This window comes from Notolabrus celidotus, chromosome 8 (assembly GCF_009762535.1).
Source record: "Notolabrus celidotus isolate fNotCel1 chromosome 8, fNotCel1.pri, whole genome shotgun sequence".
In the NCBI taxonomy this organism is placed as follows: Eukaryota; Metazoa; Chordata; class Actinopteri; order Labriformes; family Labridae; genus Notolabrus; species Notolabrus celidotus.
Window position 1 is genome coordinate 7,100,716 of NC_048279.1, and position 10,688 is coordinate 7,111,403.

At 41.1% G+C, this 10,688-nt stretch overlaps 1 protein-coding gene across 1 annotated transcript; it reads right to left on the reverse strand.

Annotated features, from left to right (window-relative positions):
- Positions 1–4,182: 4,182 nt before the first annotated feature.
- LOC117817683 (vicilin-like seed storage protein At2g18540) lies at positions 4,183–5,524 on the reverse strand. The gene is made up of 2 exons (XM_034690436.1): positions 4,789–5,524; positions 4,183–4,507 (listed from the first exon to the last, which is right to left on the reverse strand). Exons 1-2 carry the CDS (start codon positions 5,396–5,398, stop codon positions 4,248–4,250), a joined length of 870 nt encoding a protein of 289 aa, XP_034546327.1. The 5' UTR covers positions 5,399–5,524; the 3' UTR covers positions 4,183–4,247.
- Positions 5,525–10,688: the final 5,164 nt, after the last annotated feature.

The following is a 10,688-nucleotide window of genomic DNA, read 5'->3' on the forward strand; positions in this document are numbered from 1 at the left end:
TCTCCCCCCTCGCCCCCCCTTTCCTCCTGCTGGGTAACCTGGGGGTTGCCCTGGGTGCCCCGGCGGTACCTGTTTGCTTCCGGCCTGGGTCCTTGGCTGGGCCCCTGGCCTGGGTCTACCGCAGCGCGTTGGGTCCTCCGGCCTGTCTGCTCTTGCGGCCCGGGTGCCGGGCTGAACCGCTCAGCTGATCTGACCCAAGTGGTATCATCTGCACCAGTGGTGGGCTTGTAAACACAAATAGAACACAGCACAGCGGCAACCCTCTGCGACCCAAGCTTCAGTAATGATTGTGGACACTAAGGGTTGCTTAATCATTAGTATCACCGCATGGAGTTTTTGGCGTCATGGTGAGATGGTCCCTCTCCATCTAAGTGTCTTAGGTCTCTCTCTCCTTCTCTTTCCCTGTCCCTTTGTATATCTTTGTGTATTCTTTTTTTTTTACTTAATTTTATTTTTTTGGTCCACCGAGGTGCTCACGCCCTCTTTTACAGAACATGATATTAGCTGTCAATAAAAGATAGGCCAGAGTTCTAAGAGGGATGGTGATGGTTGCATGCACACAGTCACAAGCACAGAAGAAAAATGTTTTCTTTCTTTTCTTTTGCTGCAAGAATAAATTGCATTAATATTTGACAGTTTGTGACAAACATGACGCAAACCAGAAATATATATGCAGACAAGAGAAAAAGAAGAAAAGAAGAGAGAAAAGAGAAAAAAGAAGAAAAAAAAAAGGAAGAATTTCACCTGCTGTGGGCGGACAGGATACAGGAGAGCGAGACTGAACACACTGGGGAAGAAGGCCAGCTCAGTCCTGGACCCTGTGGAGGTGGTGGCTGACAGGAGAATTATGGCCAAGCTGTCATCTCTGATGGACATTTCTTTTCTATATATATTCTTGTTGAAATTCTTGTACTGTACACCTTTTTATTTGCTGCTGTAACTCCATGAATTTCCCCGTTGTGGGACGAATAAAGGAGTATCTTATCTTATTTTATCTTATCTTATCTTATCTCACCCTCTTTCCCTCAACCCCCCCTCTCTTACTTTAACTCTCCCTGTCCCATTAAAGTTACTAACCATAGACCTTTCTGGAGTCCCTGAGCTCCCTTGTCTCATAGCTTCCTGTAAGTCGCTGCCGTAGACGTCCTCCTGCTGTGGACATTCCAGACTCCAGCTGATACAGACGTGCTGGACTCCAGCGGCAACAGCAACTACTCGTCTCATTACCATCACCACTCCCTATCTCTTATTCTCCTCCATCCCTCTTTCCAGACCCAACTTGGAGGCAGATGTGTGTCTAACATGAGTCTGGCTCTGCTCAAGGTTTCTGCCTGTTAAAAGGAAGTTTTTCCTCGCCGCTGTAACTAGCTAAATACTGTGAGGTGCAATGCTCATGGTGAATTAAGATGAGATCAGACTGAGTCTTATCCTGCATTGGTGTTAGGTCTTTGTTAATAATATAACATAGAGTGGTCTAGACCTGCTCTGTTTGTAAAAGCGTCTTGAGATAACGTTTGATGTGATTTACCACTATACAAATAAGGATTGATTGATTGATTTAAATTAGCCTAGCTACATACAGGTGTGGCTGTGTTCCCTGGGCTGTTATGAATTAACCTGCAGCTACTCATGCTTTTGTCGCCATATTTACAACAATGAGTAAAATATGCAATTTTAGATGACTCAAAAAAATGTTTATAATAAAAATCTGGAACACTTCTCGCGACTTCCTTTTAGTGTCTCGCAACCCCCCAGGGGGACTTGACCCCCACTTTGGGAGCCTCTGCCACAAGGGATACATTTGATAGTTTACTGAGAGCAGGGTATGGATGTTTTTTAAGAAACAGAAATTACACATGTACAAGCCAAATCAACAAAGACTGGGGGCGCCAGAGTCAAAACAAAGAAAAAAAAATCAGTATGTTTGAGGCTTTTAGGGTCTTTCAGCTCTTTGTTGTGGTGCATATCAGTATTTTCATTATAACACTTCAGTGTTTGGGTTAAAGTCTGTCTGCTCAAAATGACATTTTTCAATTTTCTGTGTATCTGTATCTCCTTATGTAAGAATTTGTTTTGCTGTCTTCCTCTTAGTTTTATCACATTTATATATATCTCTATAAGGTTGAAAGTTTTTTCAGGTCTGCATAGTTCTTTTTGTCAAAAGGGGCGGTTGTACAGGAAATCATAGCTTCCTCTCCCTGTCAGTTGTGTGTGTGTGTGTGTGTGTGTGTGTGTGTGTGTGTGTGTGTGTGTGTGTGTGTGTGTGTGTGTGTGTGTGTGTGTGTGTGTGTGTGTTTGAGTGTGTGTCTTTCTGAGTGTTTGGACAGGCTGAAGTGAAATCTGGTTTGCTTTATATTTCTCTCCACTTTCCAAAGCCCAAACCTGTAAACAACAGTTGTCAGCAAAAGAAAAGTCTCTCTGAAAACACTCAGAGAGTTATTTTCCGTCTCTAAGGATAACTTACTTTTGCAAAAAGAGAATTCCTCACTGAGACTCAGCACAGGACAACAAATTACAGTTGTCTGATCCAACACTGATCATTTTAGTAATTTAGCGTCTCCGTATGAAACCACGTTGGTTGAAAGCCGACATGTTTCGGAGGATGGTTTTGATACTAAACCTGTTTTCTTGGCGCAGCACACCGTCTCTTTTCCCACAGGGGAAGCTTCCACCAACAATACCTGGCTTACACACTGATTACTAATCAGTCTGACCACTGGGGAGGTAAGCTAAGAGATAATCAATGGTGAGATAGATAAGCCACTATCCTCCAGTGATGGCGGGAAATCAATAAACCATCATGTACACTAACATGTCTGAGAGCTTTGCTTAACATTATCCATCATGAGACGTTTGTGCGGCTGAGTTCAGGAGGGGGACACATGGATGAGTAATTTAATCTCTAGAAGCTTTTTAATTGGTTCATGGACAGTAGATTGCATTTTGAGTTCAAATTGATTATTCTTAGTTTTAAAACAGGTAGCCATTGATGAATTTTCCCTTTTTGAAATAACTTAATAACCCAGAGAGGAAATTATTATTTAGTGGTTAGACTGACAAACAGTTTGTCACAAAGAGATGTAGCCTACGTATATCTGATTTTTTTTAATGTCTTGATGTCCACAGGCTGAAAAAGCTGGCTTTGAACCCTGCTGCTATCATCACCACTTGCTGAACAGGATCCAATATGAAAACGTCCGTAGCCTGCTAAGTGATGGAGGTGCAGATGGCCCGTCTAACGTGGTGCCTTCACACTGAGCTAGTTTACAGCAGTTATTTCAAACCCTGCTCTGTTTTAATTTTTCAATGGCTGTAATACTTTGTTGTATTTATTTGTTTCCTGCTAAATGCATTTTTTTTCTGAGGCAGTTGGTTCAGAGGTTGTTTCATCTGAAGTCTAACACTCGACAGAGGTTTTCCAGAGACCAGATTCTTTTTCATCTGAGGTCTGACACCTGACTTTGAGACCTGAGGATGTCCTAATATTTAGGCTACATCATAGTAGTATTAGGCAACATTACATGTGAATCATTTGTTGAAATATTCCTTTATTATTTCCATCTCCTCTTCCATTCCTTCCAGTTTAAAGTTTGTGCAGAGACTCAGCTGAGTAGTAGTTATAGAAACAGGAAATGACGTCGAGCTGTCGGGTTCTGTCCAATGAGAAACAAGAAGTGTTGTCCCTCCTCTTTCTGTTTTGTGAAACATTGTTTTATTAAATGTTGTGTTTGTGAAATCTTGTCATGTTTGTGAAATGTTGTTGTGTTTTGTGAAATGTTATTGTATTTTGTCCTTCAGGGCCACCGTAAGTTCCCCAAAAAACTTTTAATTCTTTCTGCTAAGTAAGCAGCGTGACGTTTCATTGACAACTACTGGGAAATTTGTATTCAGCCATCTGGAGTACTTTTTTGGATGATGATTTTGTTTGTACTTATACATAAATAAAAAGGTCTGTGAACACACTTTACACCTGCTAAATGTAAACCTGTTAGTTTACTGAAGTTAGCATTTAACTGAAAACTCTTCTGGGGCTAAATTTAACCTCACAATGAAACCAGCACAGCTGTAGACCCTTTAGACCTCACATGAAACTCAAAAGTTTGTGAAACAGTTTTCACTTTGATATATAAACACATTTTAACCATCTCTTTATGTTAGACAGTAATCAGTACACTTTAATGATTTCACTGCACAACAGTTTGTATTGTGCCTAATCACAAAACAACACAGAAACAAAGTAAAGAACATTAAAATAAGGATTTGAGGATGCTGTTTCTGTTTGCAGAAAACCCTCCAGTGTAAGAGTCGTTCTGCCGGGAAGCATGGCCAGCTCTGCTTGCCTTGATAGCGGCCCATCGAGCGTACTGATCCTCAGCCTTCTGCTTCCTCTTCTCATCCTTCTTCTCCTTATGGTCCTGGTATCTGTCCATCCAGTACTGGACCTTCAGTCTGTCTGGCAGCCACTGCTTGGGCTCCTTGGGTTTGGGTGTTTGCTTGTCTGGTTTTTCTGAGGTCAAAAGAAGATCACATTTCAAGTTTTACTAACAGGAAAAATAAACATGGACTGAGAAAGTGAAATATAGAGTCAAATGTTAAAAAAATACAGACATATTTTAAAAACTATACACAACAAAATAAATAAGACTGATATAACCTCATCTTTATAAGCTCATTCAGATGTTAGCTTAATGTTTATGTGCAACAATGATCTCAGAATTATAAATCTTAGTAAACTTCAGGACTCATCAGGTGCAGTAATTAAATAAAATGATTAAAAATTATAAAAACCTTCAGACTGTGGGGCCACCTTCACAGAAAAGTGGAGCAAGTTGGAGTTGACTGGTTTGGGCTTCTCTCTGACAGCCTTGCTCTCTGTTTTTGGCTCTCCAACCCAGTTATTAATCAGGGTTTTCTTTTTCTCCTGATGTTTGGGAGCCTTCAGGTCAGAGGTCAGGTGTCCTCGGCTGGCTCTGTCACTCACCCTCTGTGGGCGGTGAAGCTCAGCCTCCTCCTGCCTCTTCCCTGGCTCCTCCTCCACCTGCATCACCTTCTTCCAGCGAAGCCTCTCTTGCTTCAGCTGGTCTACTTCTACTTTCTGCAGGGCCTTCAGTTCATGGCCCTTCCTCTCCTCCTCCTCTCTCTGTTTGGCCTCCTGTATCTCTCTCTCCTCCAGAGACTTTTCTCTCTGTCTCCTCACCATTTCTTCCAGTTGTTCTCTTTCCTCTCTTTCCATCTTGAGCTTCTCCATGGCGCGCTCTCTGCGCTCCATCTCCACAGCTCTCAGCTCCTCAAACATCCTCCTCCTGACCTCCTTCTTCCTCTCCTCTGGAGTCAGTTTCATCAAGCTCTTAACAAGCTCCATTTGAGCGATGAGGGAACTGTTCTGGTTTGCAAACATGGTTGCTGGTTGTTCTGGTATCAGTTGGTAAACTGTACTCGTGTTGTTCGGTTTGTATATCTTCTGTCTCTGTCTCACTGAGATGCGATCTCTTCAAAAGGTTTGTGTGAAATAATCCTCACAGGCTGAAGAGTTAGACAGTCTCACTTCTGATGGAACTCCAGACAGTAACCATTGTTGACTCATAACATCATGACTATGACCAGTGTTCTATGGAACTCCATGTGTTATCTTCAGTTTAACTTTCCCCCACATGTTGTTAGCCCTGTTTTAGTCCATCACTGTTCAATCACTTTGGTCTCCACTGAAATATCTCAGCAGCTGTTGAAAAGATAAACATGAACCTTTGTACACATGTTTAAGTTCTGTAGAGTATGAAGCCTCACTATGGCCGACCTCTTCAACATGCAGCCTGTGGGCCAAAAGCAGTCCTCTACAACCTCAGTCTGATCCTTTAATCTTTTATAAAAATGTATAAATATGAACAAACATGAAAATGTACATGTAACAAATCCTCAAATAAGATACTTAACAGCTGTTGTCAGGTTGACTCAGCCATACAGCTAACCTCTGCTGCTTTTTAACAATGTTACCATCCATGCTAAATGGACCAATCTAATTATTATTATTCTCCTCTTCTATTCTTTCAAACTCATTTAAAAAAATGTGCATGGACTCATCTCAGTAGTACTGTCACAAGGTTATTTTCTCAACACTCAAATTAGGTGTAAAAAACAGGCATAATCGAAAAATGAGGTGAAGGTGGAATTAATTTGTTTGACAGCCTCTCAAAGTGCAGTGCAAAATGTTTCAATCATCAGTCATTAAATTTGTATCTGTATAGCGCCAAACAGGTCTAGACCGTACTCTATGTTCTATTATTAACAGAGACCCAACATCAAGACAGGATAAGACCCAGTCCCATCTGACAGACAGGACTCTTGCTTTTTACCCGGCTACTCACTTAAAATACACGTTGGCAACAAACATTGATTAAAATATTTTTTTATTGATCTAAAATGATTTATGTAAAAATAGTCCCAGTGATTCCTTGTCAGTGATCATTCCTTGGTGATGGATTCTTATCTGCCTGTTGCGGTGGATTGAACATGAAACTGTCCTCATTCAGCTCTCCTTCTCTGAGCTCTGTGGTTCACACACCTTTAAAAAATAAACAAATGTCACAACTTTGAACCCTGCTGCTATCATCACCACCGCTCACGGTTTAAGTTCCTTTGTAGAGAACTGTAACTTCAATATGATATCAACATTTCATTGTTTTAAAAATCAGTTATCACCAATACTGATTATTGTGGCAGCTCTAAGCCCCAACAAGTCCCAGTTCTGCAAAGCTGGAATAGATATCTGACATTTCAGGGCATGCCGAATCTCTCACCCAAACAATGTTATTCATAGATCTTGATACTACGCCTGATTTGAATCAGTTTTTATAACACAGTCGCAGCACAAACCACAGCCAAGGTATTATCAAATTCCACTTGAACAAGCAAAAATTTGAGATGTAACTGCCAACTCAACCCACTAACAAGACTTTATGCAAGTCATACAAGTAAGTGGGTGTTTTGATGAAGAGGAGGTAAAAGCAGGATCAACAAGTCCTCGGCCAAATTTCATTAAACAGAGGAGTCGTGGTGGCTCTAAGTGGGCTACAGCAAACCGAGCAACAATACTGTCTCACCCTGTTTCAGTGTGTGTGTCAGGTCATGTGATCATTTTTATGATTCATCGACCCCAGTGGATCCCGAGCCTCAGCCTGTTCCCGGCTCCCGATTGGAGCTCGGTTTGGTCAAGGGAACGGTGCATTCAGGGGAGCTGATGTTCTTACATCTCTCCCACTCGTTCCTGCACATATTTTCCCCTCTGTGTTATGGGCAACTGACACATACACTCTCTTCCTCTCTCTCTCTCTCTCACACACACACACACACACACACAGTCCCTTACCCCCTAAGCTCTACCTTATCTCAGTACCTCTGTGTCTCTTTAATAGTGAAGAGGGAGGTTTGTGGCCTGCAGGAAGACTGAACAACACTGTGCATGAGTGACTTTATGTGTCTGAGAGTGTGAGGAGGACTGGAAGAGAGAGAAAAGGCTGAAATGACAGAAGAAAGGAATGAAGAAAAATGTAGCAACAGTTTTTGGGCCTCAGGTTTATACTCCCACTTGAAATATCTACCCATGATAAAAGTGCTTGTGCACATAAGGCCGGTACTGCAAGGTAAGTCCAATAAAAGTGTCCAGGAAATTAGTAATGTGACCTGTTTTAACTCACCCACACAATCTACAAAGAAGCATATGTGAGATCTGTATGAGCACAAACTAACAACAGACAAACACTGAATGCCATTTGAGCCATTTTTGCAGCATGACATGATTACTAGCAACCCTGGGCCATCTGTCGGTCCACTACTTAGCCTTAGGAGGAGAGACATACATGGTCTTTGAGGATGAACTCCACCGACATTGGTGATCTCTCCACCTTTCCCTTTGTTCAAGTTTTAAATCTCCATCCTTCAACATATCCAGAATTGATATTTATAAATCTGGACAATTTATGAACGTATTCCTCTTCAAGCTAGCATGGAAAGCTACTCTTCACACAGAGAATTACAATTTATGACTCTCATGACCTCTAACTCATCCTCAGGCGCTGCATCAGGTCAAATATTCTCTATTTTAAACTAGGTTTATAACTAAAGATCTGCAGAAGTAATGAAATCATGTGCTGAGACTGACTAGTAATACTTTGCTTGGAGAGGGTAAAACACATTTCTATTCATATGTGTGTCTTATGTGGTATAAACATAATAAAAATACTTTTTTCATGATCAGCAGTCTAAAAGATAGTGATTTTTCCCAAAAAATAATCAAATTACTTGACGCCTTCACCGAACCCAAAGAACCATAGTTCAAGATAAATCAAAGAGTCATTTGTACATCAGACACAATGACTATGAGAGTTGCGTATAAAGGTGTTCTTGAACAGAGTCACAAATACAACAAACAACAAGACGATGATGATACACACTTGAAAACCAACAACAAAACGATAATAAAGTCAGTAGACTCAGCAGCAGAACACACTTCTCTGTAGTCCGCCATTGTTGTTATTACCCTCTTATTGCTTTTTTTATTGGGAACAGAATACAAATGTAGACAAGTGTGACATCACATACTGCCTAAAATTTTTGCAGTTGTACCCACCTACCTAGCTACCGACCGACCGCCCGACCCTATCTATCTATCTATCTATCTATCTATCTATCTATCTATCTATCTATCTATCTATCTATCTATCTATCTATCTATCTATCTATCATCTATCTATCTATCTATCTATCTATCAGTGATGGGAAAATGAAGCTTCGCGAACCACTAGTTCTATTTTTTGACTCCTCTAGATGGCGCTCTTGGTTTGCTTCGTTTGATGAGATAAGATAAGACACTCCTTTATTTGTCCCACAACGGGGAAATTCATGGAGTTACAGCAGCAAACAAAAAGGTGCACAGTACAAGAATTTCAACAAGAATATATATATATATATATATATATATATATATATATATATATATATATATATATATATATAAAAGAATGTCCATCAGAGACGACAGCTTGGCCATAATCCTCCTGTCAGCCACCACCTCCACAGGGTCCAGGACTGAGCTGGCCTTCTTCACCAGTTAGTTCAGTCTTACTCGATGTAGTCTTTTTTAGCTTGCACCTCAGTACCAGCACGTCATCCTTGCCTCCTCCTCAGCTCGCAGGGAACATCGGGCCTAGTATCGTTTAGAATCAACATGCTATGGGATGCTAACAGCTGATCTCGTATGTAAACAACGTTACCATGGATACATGCAGGATCTCCGGACAAACACAGGAACAAAAATAGTAAGAACACCCCTGCAAACGTAGCCAGTTTGGTGTCCATGGCCAACAAATGAGTCATTAAAAGTCATGACAGACTCCAAATACAAAGATAACTAAACATATGAAAAAAAAGTTGAAAAAAGAACAACGAAGAGAGATCTGCTGCAACAAGCAGCCACTCGAGCGGCGCTAAGCAACGGAAAAGGATTTTTGCCCATCACTAGTACCTATCTATCTACCTATCTACCTATCTACCTATCTACCTATCTACCTACCTGCCTACCTACTCGAAACTGTTGGGATTAAGAAAATAAATTAATCAGGAAAATGTTAGCAAAGATTTAATTTTTTTAATTTAGTTTCATACAATCAGGTTTATTTTTGCAACAGCCCCGGTGCTGCTCATTCAGGAGAATGGAGGTTCAGAGCACTTCTGTAGGTTCCACTTAGACGCTAAATTAAAGCAAATCACAGCATCAAAGGGTCAGATTAGGGTGAGAGTGCAGGGAACAACAAAGCAGGTCAACATATTTCCCACTTTTGCAGGTCAAGTGTCTACATAGTGAGTGAAAAACTGAGAAGAGGAGGGAATAAAATCTGAAGTTAATTGCTATAAACCTTCTGTCCATTCCTTCACTTATATAACTGTGTGTTTGGGTTTGGATCCTGTCTGTCTCTTATGTGACATGTTTTTTGGAGACTTCCTGTGAGTTTGTTTCATATGCTGGTGAGACTTGGTCCTGTCACTCAAGCACAGTTCCACTTTCTTTTAATGTCCACAAACACCTTTAGTGTGACAGCTCAGCATTGCTACAATGGAAGATGGTGGACAGCTCTGTCTGCAGCCATTACCCAAGTGCACAGGTAGCTCTGAATTTTTAATGGAACCTCTCTCTCTCTCTCTCTCTCTCTCTCTCTCTCTCTCTCTCTCTCTCTCTCTCATACTGATGGCTGTTATGGATTTCTGCTTAAAGACCATTGAATGCTTTTTCCCGCAAGTTCTCACGCTTCAATTAGCCGGGCAGAGAATGGCTTTTACCTTACAGAAATGCATAATGTCATATAATACATATGTCATGTGAGTCCGTGTGTGTCAGTGTGTGTCCGTGTGTGTATTGTAATACAATCTAGACTCAGACAGAAAGGGACGGCAGAGAAAGAGAAGGGGGAAGGTGGGAGTTGGCATTAGTTTGATGTTAATTACACAATTACCCAATATGGTCACTGCAGGGGAAACCCAGAAGTGCAGTGGCGTTTTAGTGAGTAGTATTATAAACGCAGCTGTGTCTGTGTGGAAATGTTGGATTAAAGTTTTGACTCTGGGCTCTGCCGTTGCATCATGAGAGGGGATGAACTTGTAATCCTTGGGCCCTTGCTTTAGCTTCTTCTGGTGTGTAA